Source organism: Bombina bombina, chromosome 3, assembly GCF_027579735.1.
Source record: "Bombina bombina isolate aBomBom1 chromosome 3, aBomBom1.pri, whole genome shotgun sequence".
Lineage (NCBI taxonomy): Eukaryota > Metazoa > Chordata > Amphibia > Anura > Bombinatoridae > Bombina > Bombina bombina.
This window is the reverse complement of record NC_069501.1, coordinates 1,150,906,416-1,150,928,794: the sequence shown is the minus strand read 5'-3', so window position 1 is coordinate 1,150,928,794 and position 22,379 is coordinate 1,150,906,416. Positions and strand designations below refer to the sequence as shown.

Sequence of the window (22,379 nt, the reverse complement as noted above, 5' to 3'; positions counted from 1 at the left end):
TCTTTTCTCCAAGAAGGATTGGAGAAAGGTCTATCAGCTAGTTCCTTAAAAGGACAGATATCTGCCCTGTCTGTTTTGTTACACAAGCGTCTGGCAGCCGTGCCAGATGTTCAGGCATTTGTACAGGCTTTAGTCAGAATCAAGCCTGTCTACGGACCTGTGGCTCCTCCATGGAGCCTAAATTTAGTTCTTTCAGTTCTTCAAGGGGTTCCGTTTGAACCTCTCCATTCCATAGATATTAAGTTACTATCTTGGAAAGTTTTGTTTTTGGTTGCTATTTCTTCTGCTAGAAGAGTTTCTGAATTGTCTGCTTTGCAGTGTAATTCACCTTATCTGGTGTTCCATGCAGATAAGGTTGTTTTGCGTACCAAACCTGGTTTTCTTCCAAAAGTAGTTTCTAATAAGAATATTAACCAGGAAATCATTGTTCCTTCTCTGTGCCCTAATCCAGCTTCTAAGAAGGAACGACTGTTACACAATCTTGATGTGGTTCGTGCTTTAAAATTCTATTTACAAGCAACTAAAGATTTCAGACAAACATCATCCTTGTTTGTTGTCTATTCTGGTAAGAGGAGAGGTCAGAAAGCGACTGCTACCTCTCTTTCCTTCTGGCTGAAAAGCATCGTCAGGTTGGCTTATGAGACTGCTGGACAGCAGCCTCCTGAACAAATTACAGCTCATTCCACCAGAGCTGTGGCTTCCACATGGGCTTTCAAGAATGAGGCTTCTGTTGAACAGATTTGTAAGACAGCGACTTGGTCTTCACTGCATACATTCACCAAATTTTACAAATTTTATACTTTTGCTTCTTCTGAGGCTATTTTTGGGAGAAAGGTTTTACAAGCAGTGGTGCCTTCCGTTTAGGTTACCTGACTTGTTCCCTCCCTTCATCCGTGTCCTAAAGCTTTGGTATTGGTTCCCACAAGTAAGGATGAAGCCGTGGACCGGATACACCAATGTAGGAGAAAACAGAATTTATGTTTACCTGATAAATTTCTTTCTCCTACAGTGTATCCGGTCCACGGCCCACCCTGGCATTTGGTCAGGTTTAAATTTATTTTTCCAAACTACAGTCACCACTGCACCCTATGGTTCTCCTTTTTCTCCTAACCGTCGGTCGAATGACTGGGGGGGCGGAGCCTAAGGGGAGCTATATAGACAGCTCTGCTGTGTGTTCTCTTTGCCACTTCCTGTAGGGAATGAGAATATCCCATAAGTAAGGATGAAGCCGTGGACCGGATACACCGTAGGAGAAAGAAATTTATCAGGTAAACATAAATTCTGTTTTCCATTCAAAGGGATCACTACCAGCATCTGAGGTACGCCGCTCTTTGTTAGCTTGGCCTTATCTAGCTTTGCTCCGGTTTATCAGATTCCTGTTGAACAACATCACCTCTGTGATTTACATCAATCATCAGGGAGGAACTCAGAGTGACTTGACAATGGAGGTGTCTCGCATTCTCCAGTGGGCGGAATCTCACGATTGCCATCCACATACCAGTTGTGGACAATTGGGAGGCAGATTTTTTGAGCAGACAGACCTTTCATCCCAGGGAGTGAGCTCTCCATCCGGGGTCGTTCTCAAATATAACCCTCAGGTGGGGGGTTCTGGAGTTGGATCTGATGGTGTCTCATCAAAACGCCAAGCTTCCAAAGTACAGTTCAAGGTCAAGAGATCCTCAAGCCGTTCTGATAGACCCTCTGGCAGTTCCTTAGAACTTTAATCTAGCATACATGTTTCCTCCGTTTGCTCTCCTTCCACGAATAATTGCTTGCATCAAGCAGGAGAGAGCTTCTGTGATTCTAATAGCTCCTGCATGACCTCGCAGGATCTAGTTCGCAGATCTGGTGATGTCATCTCTTCCGCCTTGGAGGTTACCTTTGAGGAAGGACTTTCTACTTCAGGGTCCTTTTCTTCATCCAAATCTGGTTTCTCTGAAGCTGACTGCTTGGAGAGTGAACGTTTAGGTTTGGCCAGACATGAGAAAGTCATAGATACTATGCTTCAGGCTCGTAAACCGGTTACTTGCAGATTTTACCATAGGGTATGGTGTAAATACATTTATTGGTGTGATTCAAATGTTTTTTCTTGGAGCAAAGTAAGGGTTCCACGAATTTTAGCTTTTCTTCAGGAGGGCCTAGAGAAAGGTTTGTCAGTCAGTACTTTGAATGGTCAGATTTCTGCACCTTCTATTCTTTTGCATAAACGTCTGGCAGTTCTGCCAGATGTTCAGTCTTTTGTTCAGGCCTTGGTCAGAATCAGGCCCGTGTTTAAACCTGTTGCTACTCCTTGGAGGTTTAACCTTGTTCTTAGAGATTTGCAGCAAACTCTGTTTGAGCCAATGCATTCTGTTGATATTAAATTATCTTGAAAGGTTTTGTTTCTTCTTGCTATTTCTTTTGCTCGCAGAGTTTCTAAACTTTCGGCTCTGCAGTGTGATTCCCCTTATCTTATTTTTCATGCTGATAAGGTGGTCCTCCGTACTAAGCTGGGGTTTCTCCCTAAGGTAGTGACGGATCTCAATATTAATCAGGAAATTGTTGTTCCCTCTTTTTGTCCTTAACCTTCTTCCCAGAAGGAACGTCTTTTGCATAACTTGAATGGTGTGCGTGCTCTTAAATTCTACCTTCAAACAACTAAAGATTTTCTGCAGTTTTCTGCCGTTTGTTGTTTTCTCTGGTAAGCATAGGGGTCAGAAGGCCACTTCTACTACCCTTTCTCTCTGGTTGAGAAGTGTTATCTGGTTAGCTTATGAGACAGCTGGACAACAGCTTCCTGAGAAAATTACAGCTCATTCTACTATAGCTGTTTCTTCTTCCTGGGCTTTCAAAAATGAAGCTTTGGTGGAACAAATTTGCAAGGCAGCCACCTGGTCCTCTATTCATACTTTTTCCAAATTCTACAAATTTGATACTTTTGACTCGACTGAGGCTTCTTTTTGGAGAAAGGTTCTTCAAGCAGTGGTGCCTTCTGTTTAGGTTTGTTCTCCCTCCCTTTCATTCTGTGTCCTCTAGCTTGGGTATAGGTTCCCACTAGTAATTAGAATGTTTTGTGAACTCTCCATGCCATAGGAAAGAAAACAAAATGTGTGCTTACCTGATAAATGTATTTATTTCTGGGCATGGTGAGTTCACAACCCGCCCCTTTTTTTTGTATCAGGCGGTAGTTTTTCTTTATAAACCTCAGGCACCTCTCTACCTTTTGTGTTATTTTCTTTTTCTATTTTCCTTCGGCCTAATGAGGGGCTTATGGGTAAGGGAAGTGATACTTAACAGCTTTGCTGGGGTGCTCTTTGCCGCCTCCTGCTGGCCAGGAGTGAATATCCCACTAGTAATTAGAATGTTTCGTGGACTCTCCATGCCCGGAAATAAATACATTAGGTAAGCATAAATTTTATTTTTTGACAATAAATCTGAAGGTCTATCTGATGTGTAGATATGACATATAAAAAGCCCACATTTTATTATCTTGTGATTTAGGCAATTTCCAATTTACTTCTATTATCAAATTTGCTTTGTTCTCATAGTATTTTTTGTTGAAGATTATATCTAGGTAGGTAACATGGATGTCTCTGAAAAACCTTATGGCAGCAAACACTACTGCCATCTAGTGTTCTTGCAAATGTATAACATTGTTAAAAGTAGGCTTGCAAAACTCCTGCCATATAATTCTCCACTCTCACATGCACTCTCCTGAGACACCTACCTGCCTTTCAGCAAAGGATACCAAGCGAATAAAATGCATTTGATAAAAGAAAAGGAAGTTTTTTTTTATTGTTTCCTCTGTCTGAATTATGAAACAAAATTTGTGGCTTCATGTCCCTTTAAGGCCATTTCTATTATATAGAAGCTCTTCCGCAAACTGACCCTGCTACCCTCTAACCTGAGATCACGCAGCCTTTTCTGGTATTGTTCTTTTTGTAAATGTTATCATCCTCATGTATATTACATTTCTTAATTTACTGGAAGCTTTCTATTATATTACCTCTTTTATTCTACTAACTTAAACATCTTAAGATTGTAATGTCCTTGTAAATGTATTTGTTTAGACCACAAACCATTTTAGCTATGTTTTTGGTTTCTTGTATTATTTATATCCTTTGTAATCATACACTATTAAAGATCAGAGTGGATTAGTAGAAGTAAAAAGAGAGAATCGATCAACCTGGGAAGGAACAATAGCATAATAGCTTGTTCTATGGCTAGTTACCACCCAAGAAGCAGCCTTTTTTTCCTCAACATGTGACTTTCACAGAGAAGGGGTTTTGCTGTTTCTCTCGTTCAGAGAGGGGTTGCCTGGTATTTTGGGGCTGGACTGTACTGTGAAGTCAGGATCAGACTGATATGCTTCAGGAAAATTCTTCTCTGTGAAAGGCACATGTTGAGCAAAAAGAGGCTGCTTCTTGGGTGGTAACTAGCCACAGAACAAGCTATTATGCTATTGTTCATTCCCAGGTTGAGCGCTTCTCTCTTTTTATTTATGCAAATTATGACACTTAGGGAAGTCTCCTAAGTGTGATGCGGGAATCCAGACGTTGGCCTGTTGCTCAGTGTGCCTAGAGGGATATGGCTGCACCTCACTGACGTGGCCCACACTAGGACGAAACGTACGTCTGGGGATTTGCTGTTCCTCTCGTTCAAAGAGGGATTGCCTGGTACTTTGGGGCTGGACTGTACTGTTAAGACAGGATCAGACGTATATGCTTCAGGAAAGTTCTCTGTGAAAGGCACATGTTGATCAAAAAGAGGCTGCTTCTTGGGTGGTAACTAGCCATAGAACAAGCTATTGTTCGTTCCCAGGTTGAGCACTTCTCTCTCTTTATTTATGAGAGTGGATTAGTAGTCTATAAGTTGCATACAAACCTTTTTGCTACTAATTCTAATGCAAGATTAAGCATGAGACAAACTCCCCTATTGGTTGTGGGCTTGCTCATTTGTGCTTGCAACTGATATTCATGAAGCAGCAATTTAAACTGCTGCTTCATAAACTCTCTCACCAATTTGGAGTTAGGGGAAGAGAAATTTGACCGAGTTGATTGACAAGCTCTACTCTCACACAATTGTGTGAGGGTGGGGGGGGGCAGCTTTGCAATGTTAAATATGAGGAAGAAAGGCACCCCACAGTCTGCGATCAAATGCGGACAGGTTAACAACATGTGAATCCTGTCCGCTCACAAATTGATAAATCTTGCCTTAAGCATCACATTGGCCTGAGCTGTTTTACTATTCCATTGTTTGCGATTCTTTACATTATTGGAAATAATAAGTCACATTACGTAGTAAAAATTAGTCTTAACATTAATTTATTGCATCAACCACATTGTCATTTAATGCTGTAAGCCCACTGACTTCATGTAACCTATCAGGGCTCAATAGATTTGGGCAAATCTAGGAGACAGCCATAAGAAATTAGGAGCCAGAACAGTTTAGGTGGCCTTGATTTTTTTGATTTTTTTAAAAAAATTAAAAATATATAGGACAGAAATAATACCTGCAGGAAACGGGGTCAATTAAAAACAAGTGGTGAGCAATTAAAATGATAGTTTAGGGCTCACAAACCCAGACACTAGACCTAATTTTGAGGCTTCACTGGCACCCTAATGTCTGGGCTTCCTGAGCCTATTTCTAGATTGTGATTTCCCACTGGAATAGGGCCCTCAATTCCTCCTGTAATTGTTTGTTACGTTTTGTCCGGTCTCTTAAAAATATGTATTATCTTCTTGTACTTTTATCTTTTGTACCCATGGACAGCGCTTCAGGAATTTGTTGGTGCTTTTATTAATAAAGTATAATAAAATAATAATAATTTACATTGCTGAAGTCAAACATGCAAGTATGTAGTTACTGGTACCTTCCCTGAAGACCATTTTGTGAGTTCCTACATTAGCAATTCTCTTGTCATGCAAAACAAAGCCATTGATGCAACTAGCACAGAGTAAAGCTCTCTTTAAACCAGTAGACTAATAATATCTGGATGATCCATTAACTTGTTCACTTTTTTATTTCTGATAATGCCAACTATACATTATCCTCTATAGAAAGAGCATTGCTATTGATGCAGCAGTTAACAGCCTCTATTTTAATTCATTTTTGAACATGTGCATTATCAGATTCTATATTAGACTTTTTAAAATTTTAAGATTGGCTCCTTGTTCAAATGTTTGGTGCTTTATCTTAGAAATTAGGCAATTGATTGGTGTATACATGCTTGCCTGTCGTATAATATCGTTATACTCCATGAATCCGTATTCTCCTAGACTAAAACTGAAGGGATGTAACTGTGTATATGAAGGTTTAAAAGGACATTAATCAATGCATATCTTTCTTTTCAAAGGTGCCACCATTTTGGAATCTAGGTTTCACTGCTGTTATCGGACGGAGAGTTGGTGGATATATGTAAATACATGTCTACATTTCAGTGAAAGCTAGATTTCAACATGGCTGTACCTAGAGGGAGGCAAGGGATAACCTCAATACTTTGCTTATAAAATATAAATGTTGAGCACGTTTCCTTCATAAATGGAAAGAGTCCACAGCTGCATTCATTACTTTTGGGAATTCAGAACCTGGCCATCAGGATGAGGCAGAGACACCCCAGCCAAAGGCTTAAATACCTCCCCCACTTCCCTCATCCCCCAGTTGTTCTTTGCCTTTCGCCACAGGAGGTTGGCAGAGAAGTGTCAGAAGTTTGAGATTGTCTGTCTCTTATGGAGGGTAGTACTCTTCGAAATGGGGACGGAGTTTTAAGTAGTCCTGTCAGCCTCTCAATGAGAGCATGGATGAAGGTTAGAGTCCGGAGATGCAGGGAGAGTCTTTCTGCGAAACCATCCCGACTCATATTAACGGCTTCTTGGCAATCAGCGTTGGCGAGTTTTGCTGCCTGCCTTTATTCACTCAAGTCCATGTCATAGGCGAGGCTACTATCTCACACTTGAAGGGCCGTGTTCCTGTTCCACGGCGTAGATTCCGGTAAGATCGTTTAATTTTACTTCATTATGTGATGTTAACATAATGTTATCTTAAGGGAATCATGGGTTAATATCCTCTGAGGGGAGTTATTGAACAGGGGGGACTTTAATCATGTTTGTTATGTGGTTCTATCTGCTGGTGTGTAGTAATACTTTAGGCTCATGACTTTTTGGAACATTACTGCCTTATCATCTATTGGCGCAATCTTTGATTTGCGCGCTCTTTTTATGACTTACACGGTGCACCTCGTGACCAGGTGCGGTTACGTTGTTTTCACTTCCGTATGCTGACTGTATGACGACAGTGTCTGCTCGTTGGTTGTCTGGTTCACAGGAGGTGGTGAGTGCCCCAGCCATTGTGGGTGTAAAAGAGGTGCCACCAGTTAGTGTTTGTTATTTTTGTGATCCCAAAATGGAGGAATCTGATTTTTTTTTTTTTAGACATCAATGTCTTGTGATGAATATGAGATGGCCCGGGTTATGCATGTCCATCAGTTCTGTTCCGATTTCCGTTCCAGAGTACTCTCTTCTCCCGATTCAGTCATGCCATCCGCACCCGAGGATTCTAGTTCCTGTGAGGCGTGTGCCCCAAAATTTTCTTTTGCTACGCAAGCAGGTGTCCCTATGACCTTTACTCCTTCTCCGGGGGGTGGCTTGTTTCCTCCCGAGGTTATGGCACGGTTCCACATGGCCATATCTTCGGCCTTGGCTCATTTGTATCTATCAAGTGAAATATTTTTAAGATACTGTCAGTGTTCTGTTAACCAGGGCCCGTCGGGTGCTAGATCGCCCGACTCAGTTAGGTCTCCTGGGAAAGTGTGGGCCTCTGAGGCTTCAGGGTCCCCAACCTTGGGGCCTGAGTCGTTTGTCGATCCGGCAAGGGATGATGTTGCCTTCCATTATAGGCTGGCACGTCTTTGTGTCTTACTACAGCATGTTTTGTCATTGCTAGAGGATCCCAGTCCTAGTGGGCCGAGAGATCCGAGGCGTTAGATGCCGGATGACACATTGGGTATGACGCTGGGGGATGAAGTTAATCTCCTTGACTTCTCTCATTTTTATGTTTTTTTCTTTATGTATCGGTTCCAGATCTGAGCTTGGGCCGGGCCTCTGATCGGCTGGTCCGGTTTGGCGTACCTTTTTTCCTTGGGCGTTCACCCACGGGTGCTGCCTTATATTTAATTTAAATCCGGTAGGATGTATTTGATTTGTTGTATAAGCTCACATTTGATATAACTTCTGTTTTTGGGAATGTTCTTCTCTGGAACTGATACTTACTATTGTGGCCGCATGAGCACTTCCTCGGAAGTTGCGCACTTGGGTTAAGACTGAGTTTGTTTTATAGTTCACATTATTGAACCTTTGGGTCGATTTTTCTTGGACCTTAGACAGTTCTGGAGTGCTCTTGTACCAGACAGGTACTGGTACGGGTGCTGTTTTTTGGGGTTCATGTCACCCTCGGGTGCTGATTATCCTGTTGAATTTAAAAAAAAAAGAAAACAATAAAAAAAATATATATATATAGAGAGAGAACTGTCTCTTATGGCCCAGTGTTATGGACTCCGGGCTCGGATCATACTACGAAGTAAGGGACCTGGGGCATACATACGCTTCCAGTAGGGAGGTTGTGTACTCCGATATAAGTTGGTTCTTTCTACCATTATAGCTTGCAATACATCACTGTATTTGCAGATGTTGTCATGGTTCCTAGGGTCTATGGAAACTCAGAACATTTGGCTTCCTTTCCTTTGGAAATGAGATTGACCTTCCGGAGGTCCACTATAGGGTGGATGATTTGTGTCTCCATTTGTGGCATATCTGGATGACGACTCCATGGGCGAGTTTTCCTTCCCTCCCGTCTTGAGTGGGGGTATTTATCTGGAAGTGAGGGCATGTCCTTCCTTTCTCAGTTTTCATTTGCTCTAGTTCATAGTGTACAGTGGTCGCTGCAATGCTCCCGTAGTTATTCCGTTTCAAGGATGTCGGGAGACCGATTCTGCTGGGATCTCTGTAAACTGACGTTTTCTCAAGATTTGACTCGCCCCTTCTCATACCAGAGTCTTTGGGCTCTCGGATGCTATCCGTTGATCTTAAGGCCTAGCCCTTTGGGCTTAGGGATAGTAGGTCTGGGGTCAGTTGCAGTCTTTTCGCCTGTCTGGGTCAGAAATTTGACCATTTACATCTACAGTGTGTGGGTCAGGTCGTTTGGCCCATCTACATGGATTACCTTGCAATCCAGGGGTACTGGTTGCCCCCTTGTGAAACCTGTGTGGAGAGACCTTTTTTCGGACTCTTGGTTTGGTGGCTGTTGCTAGGTTCTTACATCTAAGGATTTAGAAGGTGGAATGTACTGTCTGGGTACGTTCTTAACATAGGAGGCAGCTTACGCCCAAGCAGCCCATGTAGCTAGTGGTGAGCTTTGTGGCCTTGCGACTCAAAGGATGTTGGTTTGTATCCGCCTGATGACGCTGGATGCTCAAATCCAAAAGTAGCTTTAGATCTTGGAATCGGTTCTGTTTTTTTTTTTGAGGACTCCAGCTTAGAAACAGCCTGGAATGGTTATGGCTGGTACTGTTTAATCTTAGGGTTTATTCTCCTGCGTGGCCCTTTGGTAAGGGCGGGAGGTTTCTGACTCTCGTGGGAAATTTATATCAGCCGGGGGCTTCAGTTTGAGGTTTCTGACGGATCCCTACTTGTATGCTGAAACATCTGTTGCTTCTGAGAGGCTCCAGTTGCGGTTCCAACTTGGCGGACGATATTGCGGTTTAGCCTCTATTGGTAGGGTGGTTTCCGTGCCTAAATCCTTTTCTTCTCACCTGGGGTGAGGAAGGGTTTTCCGTGTGTTTTCCTGTATGGGGAGGTACCTCAGTATCTGTGAAGGACCCGTAGGTTCTTGGTTCTCGCCTCGTAGGGATTTTTCCCTCTCTTGCGTCCTCAGAATTACGGAATGTATTCTATTTTCGTGTTGCTGTGGGTCCTTTTTGGAAGGCTGCTGTGTCGGGGTCCTTGGACCCGAGTATGAGATTCCTGTCATAATTCAGGATAGCCTGCCAGTTCTGCCATGTTTCTTCTCGGGGGGTTGGATCTTTGCAGATCATCCTTTTTCTTTCAAGGGTCTGTGAATTTGTTTTCTTGGACTGTGGTCCTGTGGCAACCTCGGGTTGCTCTTAAGTTGGATCAGATCCTTTGATATATCTTAGGGTCTTCTATCTCCCTCTCGGGGGTAGATAGAGTTTTTGCCAGTTTTGGTTTAACAGAGCCTGTGTTGGATGGTTCTTCGGATCACTTACGGGTTCCTCTTTTTTCCCTCTCGGGAGTTCATAGAGGTTTTTTGTTTCTAAGTGAGAAACGTTTTGTGTGGGAGTTGAGTACCACAGGATTGTCTCCTCTGAAGCCTTTATGCTCAGCTGGCTCTGAGTCTGAGTGGTCTCTAGCACGGCTTTACAGGTTACGTAACTGATGAGTGGTTACCCGGGCTCCGGTTTTTCCCTTGTCGTATGTAGTTTTTCGTGTGGTGTCGCGTAATTTCAGGCTGTGGTGCCTTTCGAAGGAGCTGCCTTTTTTGTACCCACCCATTGTTTGCATTCAGTGTCCTCTAGCTTGGGTATTTTTCCCCCCAAAAGTAATGAATGCAGCTGTGGACTCTTTCCATCTGATGAAAAGAAAATTATCAGGTAAGCATAATTTTAAGTTTTAATTGTACTTTATTGAGAAAGGATGACTAAAAACGTTCAGTGGATCTGCTAAATTTAATATTTGGTAATTTGAAGAATAGTATATTGAAAACACAGCAAAGGTAATAAGTTGCATATTTACAAGTAAAAAAAAAATTCCCTCCATTTTAATTTGATTTTTTTTTTCATACAGGAAAATGAAACTACCAAATCGAAACTTAAGAAAATAGAAAAAATAACTAAAACTAAAGAAGCCAAAAAAGTATTAAAGAAGAAGTTTCAAGTGAACACAAAAATTGTTTTTACAGATAATGGAGAGGTGAGTGAAATTAATTATTTTACTATAACTGCAGTAAATTGGTTTTTTTTTTTTTTTTTTTTTTGTTCTTTTCTTTTTAATAATACCCTAAGCATTTTACAAGAGTGCTATGTCAGGAAGAGTTTCATTTGGTGCCCTAAAAGGAACAAGAAACCTAAATTTTTTATTTCATGATTCAGATAGTGTACAATTCTAAGAAAGTTTCCAATTTGCTTCTGTTATCAAATTTACTTAGCTCTCGTGGTATTCTTTGTTGAAGAGAATACCTAGGTAGATAGTGTATACAGCAGCAGTTTTGCTAGAATGCTTTTGAACACTTTATGGCAGCTGTGTTTCCACAATAACTCTGTTAAAACATTCTTGCAAAACTTCTGTAAAATTGTGCTCTGGACACACACACACTCCTGAGCCTCGAACAAAATTGGATTTTTTATTTTTATTTATTTTGCGTGCAAGTTTTGGTGCTCCTGAAGTGAAACCAGCTGCTAATAGGAAGGATATGTATATAGTCTCCTCTCCTGGTTGGCTAAATGGCTGTATCCTGATCAGGAGTGATAATACAGTACCTTTGAAGTGGCTAAACACATATTAAAAAAATAAAATATCTTTACTTAAAGGGACAGTCTACAATAGAATTGTTATTGTTTTAAAAGATAGATAATCCCTTTATTACTCATTCCCCAGTTTTGCATAACCAACACAGTTATAATAATGTACTTTTTACCTTTGTGATTACCTTGTATCTAAGCATCTTCTGACAGCCCCCTGATCACACGACTTTATTATCTATTGACTTGCATTTAGTACTGTGTTGTGCTAAATCATAAATAGTTTTTCTTTCATGTAATTAGCAAGAGTCCATGAGCTAGTGACGTATGGGATATACATTCCTACCAGGAGGGGCAAAGTTTCCCAAACCTCAAAATGCCTATAAATACACCCCTCACCACACCCACAATTCAGTTTTACAAACTTTGCCTCCGATGGAGGTGGTGAAGTAAGTTTGTGCTAGATTCTACGTTGATATGCGCTCCGCAGCAAGTTGGAGCCCGGTTTTCCTCTCAGCGTGCAGTGAATGTCAGAGGGATGTGAGGAGAGTATTGCCTATTTGAATGCAGTGATCTCCTTCTAAGGGGTCTATTTCATAGGTTCTCTGTTATCGGTCATAGAGATTCATCTCTTACCTCCCTTTTCAGATCGACGATATACTCTTATATATACCATTACCTCTGCTGATTCTCGTTTCAGTACTGGTTTGGCTATCTGCTATATGTAGATGAGTGTCCTGGGGTAAGTAAGTCTTATTTTCTGTGACACTCCTAGCTATGGTTGGGCACTTTGTTTATAAAGTTCTAAATATATGTATTCAAACATTTATTTGCCTTGACTCAGAATGTTAAACTTTCCTTATTTTCAGACAGTCAGTTTCATATTTGGGATAATGCATTTTTAATTTAACATTTTTCTTACCTTAAAATTTGACTTTTTCCCTGTGGGCTGTTAGGCTCGCGGGGGCTGAAAATGCTTCATTTTATTGCGTCATTCTTGGCGCGGACTTTTTTGGCGCAAAAATTCTATTTCCGTTTCCGGCGTCATACGTGTCGCCGGAAGTTGCGTCATTTTTTTTGACGTTATTTTGCGCCAAAGATGTCGGCGTTCCGGATGTGGCGTCATTTTTGGCGCCAAAAAGCATTTAGGCGCCAAATAATGTGGGCGTCTTATTTGGCGCGAAAAAATATGGGCGTCACTTTTGTCTCCACATTATTTAAGTCTCATTTTTTATTGCTTCTGGTTGCTAGAAGCTTGTTCTTTGGCATTTTTTCCCATTCCTGAAACTGTCATTTAAGGAATTTGATCAATTTTGCTTTATATATATGTTGTTTTTTCTCTTACATATTGCAAGATGTCTCACGTTGCATCTGAGTCAGAAGATACTACAGGAAAATCGCTGTCAAGTGCTGAATCTACCAAAGCTAAGTGTATCTGCTGTAAACTTTTGGTAGCTATTCCTCCAGCTGTTGTTTGTATTGATTGTCATGACAAACTTGTTAAAGCAGATAATATTTCCTTTAGTAAAGTACCATTGCCTGTTGCAGTTCCTTCAACATCTAAGGTGCAGAATGTTCCTGATAATATAAGAGATTTTGTTTCTGAATCCATAAAGAAGGCTATGTCTGTTATTTCTCCTTCTAGTAAACGTAAAAAATCTTTTAAAACTTCTCTCCCTACAGATGAATTTTTAACTGAACATCATCATTCTGATTCTGATGATTCCTCTGGTTCAGAGGATTCTGTCTCAGAGGTTGATGCTGATAAATCTTCATATTTATTTAAAATGGAATTTATTCGTTCTTTACTTAAAGAAGTCCTAATTGCTTTAGAAATAGAGGATTCTGGTCCTCTTGATACTAAATCTAAACGTTTAAATAAGGTTTTTAAAACTCCTGTAGTTATTCCAGAAGTTTTTCCTGTCCCTGATGCTATTTCTGCAGTAATTTCCAAAGAATGGGATAATTTGGGTAATTCATTTACTCCTTCTAAACGTTTTAAGCAATTATATCCTGTGCCGTCTGACAGATTAGAATTTTGGGACAAGATCCCTAAAGTTGATGGGGCTATTTCTACCCTTGCTAAACGTACTACTATTCCTACGTCAGATGGTACTTCGTTTAAGGATCCTCTAGATAGGAAAATCGAGTCCTTTCTAAGAAAAGCTTATCTGTGTTCAGGTAATCTTCTTAGACCTGCTATATCTTTGGCTGATGTTGCTGCAGCTTCAACTTTTTGGTTGGAAACTTTAGCGCAACAAGTAACACATCGTGATTCTCATGATATTATTATTCTTCTTCAACATGCTAATAATTTTATCTGTGATGCCATTTTTGATATTATCAGAGTTGTCAGGTTTATGTCTCTAGCTATTTTAGCTAGAAGAGCTTTATGGCTTAAAACTTGGAATGCTGATATGGCTTCTAAATCAACTTTACTTTCCATTTCTTTCCAGGGTAACAAATTATTTGGTTCTCAGTTGGATTCTATTATTTCAACTGTTACTGGTGGGAAAGGAACTTTTTTACCACAGGATAAAAAATCTAAAGGTAAAAACAGGGCTAATAATCGTTTTCGTTTCAACAAAGAACAAAAGCCTGATCCTTCATCCTCAGGAGCAGTTTCGGTTTGGAGACCATCTCCAGTCTGGAATAAATCCAAGCCAGCTAGAAAGGCAAAGCCTGCTTCTAAGTCCACATGAAGGTGCGGCCCTCATTCCAGCTCAGCTGGTAGGGGGCAGGTTACGTTTTTTCAAGGAAATTTGGATCAATTCTGTTCACAATCTTTGGATTCAGAGCATTGTTTCAGAAGGGTACAGAATTTGTTTAAAGTTGAGACCTCCTGCAAAGAGATTTTTTCTTTCCCGTGTCCCAGTAAATCCAGTAAAAGCTCAAGCATTTCTGAAATGTGTTTCAGATCTAGAGTTGACTGGAGTAATTATGCCAGTTCCAGTTCCGGAACAGGGGATGGGGTTTTATTCAAATCTCTTCATTGTACCAAAGAAGGAGAATTCTTTCAGACCAGTTCTGGATCTAAAAATATTGAATCGTTATGTAAGGATACCAACGTTCAAGATGGTAACTGTAAGGACTATCTTACCTTTTGTTCAGCAAGGGAATTATATGTCCACAATAGATTTACAGGATGCATATCTGCATATTCCGATTCATCCAGATCATTATCAGTTCCTGAGATTCTCGTTTCTGGACAAGCATTACCAGTTTGTGGCTCTGCCGTTTGGCCTAGCTACAGCTCCAAGAATTTTTACAAAGGTTCTCGGTGCCCTGCTGTCTGTAATCAGAGAACAGGGTATTGTGGTATTTCCTTATTTGGACGATATCTTGGTACTTGCTCAGTCTTTACATTTAGCAGAATCTCATACGAATCGACTTGTGTTGTTTCTTCAAGATCATGGTTGGAGGATCAATTTACCAAAAAGTTCTTTGATTCCTCAGACAAGGGTAACCTTTCTGGGTTTCCAGATGGATTCAGTGTCCATGACTCTGTCTTTAACAGACAAGAGACGTCTAAAGTTGATTACAGCTTGTCGAAACCTTCAGTCACAATCATTCCCTTCGGTAGCCTTATGCATGGAAATTCTAGGTCTTATGACTGCTGCATCGGACGCGATCCCCTTTGCTCGTTTTCACATGCGACCTCTTCAGCTCTGTATGCTGAAGCAATGGTGCAAGGATTACACGAAGATATCTCAATTAATATTTTTAAAACCGATTGTTCGACACTCTCTAACATGGTGGACAGATCACCATCGTTTAATTCAGGGGGCTTCTTTTGTGCTTCCGACCTGTACTGTAATTTCAACAGATGCAAGTCTCACAGGTTGGGGAGCTGTGTGGGGATCTTTGACGGCACAAGGAGTTTGGGAATCTCAGGAGGTGAGATTACCGATCAATATTTTGGAACTCCGTGCAATTTTCAGAGCTCTTCAGTTTTGGCCTCTTCTGAAGAGAGAATCGTTCATTTGTTTTCAGACAGACAATGTCACTACTGTGGCATACATCAATCATCAAGGAGGGACTCACAGTCCTCTGGCTATGAAAGAAGTATCTCGAATTTTGGTTTGGGCGGAATCCAGCTCCTGTCTAATCTCTGCGGTTCATATCCCAGGTGTAGACAATTGGGAAGCGGATTATCTCAGTCGCCAAACGTTGCATCCGGGCGAATGGTCTCTTCACCCAGAGGTATTTCTTCAGATTGTTCAAATGTGGGAACTTCCAGAAATAGATCTGATGGCGTCCCATCTAAACAAGAAACTTCCCAGGTATCTGTCCAGATCCCGGGATCCTCAGGCGGAGGCAGTGGATGCATTATCACTTCCTTGGAAGTATCATCCTGCCTATATCTTTCCGCCTCTAGTTCTTCTTCCAAGAGTAATCTCCAAGATTCTGAAGGAATGCTCGTTTGTTCTGCTGGTAGCTCCGGCATGGCCTCACAGGTTTTGGTATGCGGATCTTGTCCGGATGGCCTCTTGCCAACCGTGGACTCTTCCGTTAAGACCAGACCTTCTGTCACAAGGTCCTTTTTTCCATCAGGATCTGAAATCCTTAAATTTAAAGGTATGGAGATTGAACGCTTGATTCTTGGTCAAAGAGGTTTCTCTGACTCTGTGATTAATACTATGTTACAGGCTCGTAAATCTGTATCTCGAGAGATATATTATAGAGTCTGGAAGACTTATATTTCTTGGTGTCTTTCTCATCATTTTTCCTGGCATTCTTTTAGAATACCGAGAATTTTACAGTTCCTTCAGGATGGTTTAGATAAGGGTTTGTCCGCAAGTTCTTTGAAAGGACAAATCTCTGCTCTTTCTGTTCTTTTTCACAGAAAGATTGCTATTCTTCCTGATATTCATTGTTTTGTACAAGCTTTGGTTCGTATAAAACCTGTCATTAAGTCAATTTCTCCTCCTTGGAGTTTGAATTTGGTTCTGGGAGCTCTTCAAGCTCCTCCGTTTGAACCTATGTATTCATTGGACATTAAATTACTTTCTTGGAAAGTTTTGTTCCTGTTGGCCATCTCTTCTGCCAGAAGAGTTTCTGAATTATCTGCTCTTTCTTGTGAGTCTCCTTTTCTGATTTTTCATCAGGATAAGGCGGTGTTGCGAACTTCTTTTGAATTTTTACCTAAAGTTGTGAATTCCAACAACATTAGTAGAGAAATTGTGGTTCCTTCATTATGTCCTAATCCTAAGAATTCTAAGGAGAAATCGTTGCATTCTTTGGATGTTGTTAGAGCTTTGAAATATTATGTTGAAGCTACGAAATCTTTTCGTAAGACTTCTAGTCTATTTGTTATCTTTTCCGGTTCTAGAAAAGGCCAGAAAGCTTCTGCCATTTCTTTGGCATCTTGGTTGAAATCTTTAATTCATCTTGCCTATGTTGAGTCGGGTAAAACTCCGCCTCAGAGGATTACAGCTCATTCTACTAGGTCAGTTTCTACTTCCTGGGCGTTTAGGAATGAAGCTTCGGTTGACCAGATCTGCAAAGCAGCGACTTGGTCCTCTTTGCATACTTTTACTAAATTCTACCATTTTGATGTATTTTCTTCTTCTGAAGCAGTTTTTGGTAGAAAAGTACTTCAGGCAGCGGTTTCAGTTTGAATCTTCTGCTTAAGTTTTTTTCGTTAAACTTTATTTTGGGTGTGGATTATTTTCAGCAGGAATTGGCTGTCTTTATTTTATCCCTCCCTCTCTAGTGACTCTTGTGTGGAAAGATCCACTTCTTGGGTAGTCATTATCCCATACGTCACTAGCTCATGGACTCTTGCTAATTACATGAAAGAAAACATAATTTATGTAAGAACTTACCTGATAAATTCATTTCTTTCATATTAGCAAGAGTCCATGAGGCCCGCCCTTTTTTTGTGGTGGTTATGATTTTGTTTAAAGCACAATTATTCCAATTCCTTATTTTATATGCTTTCGCACTTTTTTATCACCCCACTTCTTGGCTATTCGTTAAACTGAATTGTGGGTGTGGTGAGGGGTGTATTTATAGGCATTTTGAGGTTTGGGAAACTTTGCCCCTCCTGGTAGGAATGTATATCCCATACGTCACTAGCTCATGGACTCTTGCTAATATGAAAGAAATGAATTTATCAGGTAAGTTCTTACATAAATTATGTTTTTGGGTGTGAATACAATGTTATCTATATGGCCCACATGAACTAGCAGTCTCCCGTTGTGAAAAGCAAATAATGAAGCATGTGATAAAAAGGCTGTCTATAGTGTCTTAGAAACAGGCAGACATTTAGAGGTTTAAATGTTATAAAGTATATTAATATATCAATGTTGATTGTGCAAAGCTGGGGAATGGGTAGTAAAGGCGTTATCTATCTTTTTAAACAATAACAATTTTAATGTAGACTGTCCCTTTAATACATCCAAGATTTAAATCTAAATCCAATGCTTTACAGACTTCTAGATTACCCTCATTTCCACAGCCTCAGTCTTGTGTTTGTGATTTCCTATTTTGAGAGCAGAAATAATACAAATGGATATCAAAAACCCAAGGGCAAGACTCAAACTATTCTCTAAAGTAACAAAAGAAATGATCCTGAATTTTTTTTTATTTTTGTTTAGAATTCCAAGAAACATTTTCGCTCCAGAATATTTGAAAATCATACAAAATAGAAAGAGGATGCAAGTCTTAATACCACAAATATTAAAGGGACAAACAAATGTCTTTCGGTGTTCAGATAGAGCATATCATTTTATTCATTTTTTCCAATTTACTTCTATTATCTAATTTGTTTTGATCTTTTGGTATCATTTGTTGAAAAGCACACCTAGGTAGGCATGGGACAGCTATGCACTACTAGCTGCTGATTTGTGGCTGCAAATATATGCCTCCTGTCATTGGCTCTATGATGTGTTGAGCTAACACCCGTAGTGCATTGCTGCTCCCTTCAACAAAGAATACAGGAAGAATAAAGCAGATTGTATGCTCTATCTGAATCATGAAAGAAAAAAAAATGGGTTTCATGTCTCTCTAATTATGTTATCTACTTTCCAATGTTTTAATCTAAAGGTGCCCCTGCTTAATATTTGCTTCACCATACGTATAATATTAAAGGGATAGAAAGGGCAAAATTTAAATGTGCATGGGTTAATTTCAGTTTTAAATAGAAGCATTTTTGCAATTTACTTCCATTAGCAGAAATGTTTCTAGTAGAAGTTACTACAGTTTTTCAGCAGCATACGCACATATCCTGTGAGCGCCCGTGCACCAGTATTCAAGCTCATAGGGGTGGTGTGTATTGTGTCTATAGACACTTAATTTGTGTCCTATAAGCTGCTGCTAACTATAGTGTCTGAATACAGGTGCACGGCCCTCACAGCACTTGTCGTAGGCCTCTAAAAAACAGTAATAGCTTTAACTAGAAGCATTTTTGCTAATCAAAATATATTGAAAAAATGAATCTATTTAATTTTAAAATGCACCTATGCACATTTCAATATTGACCTTTCTATCCCTTTTGTTTTTTGCTTAAAAATGTTGCTTGTCTCGCGCTCCCTAAAATAGCCAAAAAGCAAATTCTGTATCCTAGATTTTCAAAATGCTACAAATCCAAAAAGCTGGTTTAGACCATTTGTGGCAGTTTGAAAACCTAAGTTACAGATTTTGCTTGTTGGCCGTCTAGGGAGCGTGGGACAAGCACACTTTTTTTTTTTAAAAATATTTTTTATTGAGGTAATCAAAACACTCATAAAACAATTACAGGTTAAAGGGCAACATCGCAAACACAATAATGTAAGAGACAATGGATACATAGATCAGTTCGTCAGTTAATAGGGAGTTACCTCTCGTCTATCCAGGTCAAGGTGTTACCCTTCAACATTATGCCTCTTTTTATTACTATATCTACATAGTGTCCTCAAAGCGACAAAGATCCCCCCAAGGGATCTGACAACTTGGGTATAGTTGAAGACACATCATTAATACTATAATACAATTTACTTACATTCAAACAATAATTAATAAGGAATTAAGCTCAAGCAACTCTACCATGAATAATACACTTATTATAGTATCTTGAAATTACATAAGAGAACAAACAAGAGAGATAATAGGATAGTCATTAGACTCAAGAACTCTTCCTATCGCCTGACCAACATATTAGAGCTACGTGAGCATAGAATCTGTAAGCAACAAAATACATAACATTAGGCACATTATTACCATAATAGGTCCAGAGAGCCTATTTACACTTATAGGAGGACAAACTTCAACCTAGGCTCTACCAACAGGGCAGAGACTACCAAAACTCTGCCAAAAATGATGCAGAGGATAAGTTATTTATAAAAGAGATGGGGGGGGGGGACAACCAGAGCAAATGGCCCTCTACTTTATCAGCAAACCAAACCCTAGGGGCACTATGAGACTATGGAATAGTTTTTTGTCATAAAGAAATATGGTAAATTTTGAATTTGAAGGTTGGGCTGGTTACATTCACACGTAAAACCAAATAGGCTAGTATACAGTATATAAACCTTATACTTTAACCTGTCAAGAATTCACATGGGGGGAAGGGACTCAATTACACTAATAAGTACGCTCCTGAGATCGAAAACTAATGTATATGGCCAGATGGTGGGTTATGACAAGGTTACAAAGTCAACACTCGGAAATATTCCAGATATAATACTCTTCAATATGCTGTGCCCACCCCCCTCTCTGTTGCACATTATATCTTGGAGGACCTGAACCTATCATTGAGTGAATGGATAACCAGGAGTATTTAACTGAATTTGGTAAAGAATATCCCTATAAACCACCTGAATCTCAGGAGCTTCACACTGGAGCACGTCCAACATAACCATCCAACTTAAGAGCTTAATGACAATATAGAGCTATTTGAACATTTCTAGCACAATCTCAAAGCTAGTCATATTTGGAGATATATTCGTCCATTCCTAATTACATAGGATATCAATAGAGGTAAGGGACTTGAGAATCTGAAAAATGACAAGCAGGAGGGGACCAGGAGAGAGGGAAGCCGGCAGAGGGCTGGGTCTGGGAAGTAGGTAGGAAGGTAAAAAGACGGGAAGGGGGAGGGTTGGGAGGGACGGAAAAAAAGATGGGGGGGATGGGAAGAGGAGGGTGGGGGGGAGAGTGGGGAAGAGAGGCTATGGGGAGGGGAGGACAGGGGGAAAGGGAAGGGAGGGGAGGTGTTACATAGAGTGTCACAAACTCAAGGATTAAATGCATTCAAAAATACAGTTTTTGATACCTTGAAGGTCACACATGGAAATAAGGCATTGTATAATCATGTAATCACATTGATTTCACCTCCACCCCCCTACCCCCAACGACCAGTATTAGGATGGCAACCAACAGTTCTTGAACGCTCAGTTGCTCATAAATGTGGGAATATAAGCATCCTTTTTTATTTCCTCCACGCCCAGTAGTTGATAATAGAGGTAAAATGCATAAGAGTATGGAAACTGGCAAACAGGGGGGCCCAAGATACAGGGAAGCCGACGGGGAGTCGGGACCGGGATGTAATTATTGCAGTAAAGGGCGGGGGGGGGGAGCTAAGGAAGTCAGTAAAGGAAGTGGGAGGGGAGGAGGGGGGGGAAGGGGTATAGGGGAATGGGAAAAAGGAGGCGGGGAAGGGAGAGTGAAAGATAGGGATAGGGGAAGAAGGGGAAAAGGAAGGGAGGGGAGAGAGAAGGGAAGAAAGAGGGAAAGGGGGGGGGAGGAGGGGGAGGGGAAAGGAAGGGGGAAGGGAGGAGGGTAGGGGGGAGGTGGAGGGGAAGGGGAGGGGGAAGGGGGGAGAGGGAAGGTTCAAAGGGACAAGCGGAGCTGGGTGAGAAACAAAAAGAAGAGAGAATAAACCAGGACTCAAAGGCAATTTTGATAACTTAGTAATGACTAACAATCATGGGTATAGATAACTGGCAGTCCTCAAAATTATTAATTAGCACTCGTTAACATGAAACAGTAATCAAAAAGCAAAGTAGCTGTCCATTAGTACGTTACCACTCCTCGAGCGGCAACAAGGTGCTTCCAACAGTCTTAGTCCAAACATGGACCTGATCGGTAAACAGATGGACCAGATCTCAAGAACCTTGGTTTGATGCAAGAAAGAAGCGGCAATCCCCTCCAGCCACGAAGGGGGGGGGGGGGGATCATCTGACTGGGTCTTGTCTGCCCGGGTCCCAAGCCTGAGCCACCGCTCTCAACGGAGGGCCCACCCTCCGCGACCGGGGCGGATCAGCATTTACGTTCTCAGCGGGCAGGTTCCAGAGCCTCAGCAGGTTGTGAGCCTGCCTTGGAGTGAGGGCTGTGTGTTGGGTGCCATCTTTGGTAATGATCAATTTGGTGGGGAACCCCCATCTGTAGCGGATTTGGTTCACTCGGAGGGCTCTTGTGACTTCATTGAAAGTTCTCCTTTGTTGGAGTGTGAAGGATGATAGATCTGGGAATAAGGCAACATCTTTAAATTGCTCTGGTAGCTGGGGTTGCCGCAAGGTAGCTCTCAGTAGCTTGTCTTTATATGTAAAATAGTGTAATCTAGCTATGGTGTCTCTTGGTTTGTCCATAGGGAGATTCTGCGGTCTGGCTGCTCTATGAATTCTATCAATCTTCGTATTGGATTCCTCTGAGGGACCCAAGATAGCTCTGAATAGTGCTTGGGCGTATCTCTCCAGCTCCTGGGGGCCAACTGATTCAGGGATACCCCTAATTCTGACGTTATTCCGTCGGGAACGGTCTTCAAGATCAGCCAATTTCGCTTCGAGCGAGGATACCTGGTCAGCAAGGTTCTGGGTATAGCTGACCCAATTCGTATGGTCAACTAGCAGGTCCTCCTGTTTACGTTCAATGATGTCCGTGCGCTCATTAA

At 41.0% G+C, this 22,379-nt stretch overlaps 1 protein-coding gene across 1 annotated transcript in view; it reads left to right on the top strand.

Moving 5' to 3' along the window:
- DDX10 (DEAD-box helicase 10) overlaps positions 1 to 22,379 on the top strand; it is an 856,778-nt gene that overhangs the window by 452,870 nt on the left and 381,529 nt on the right. The window contains exon 14 of the mRNA XM_053708541.1: positions 10,836 to 10,961. Within this exon, the coding sequence (XP_053564516.1) occupies positions 10,836 to 10,961 (126 nt within the window). The remainder of the gene's footprint in view (positions 1 to 10,835; positions 10,962 to 22,379) is intronic.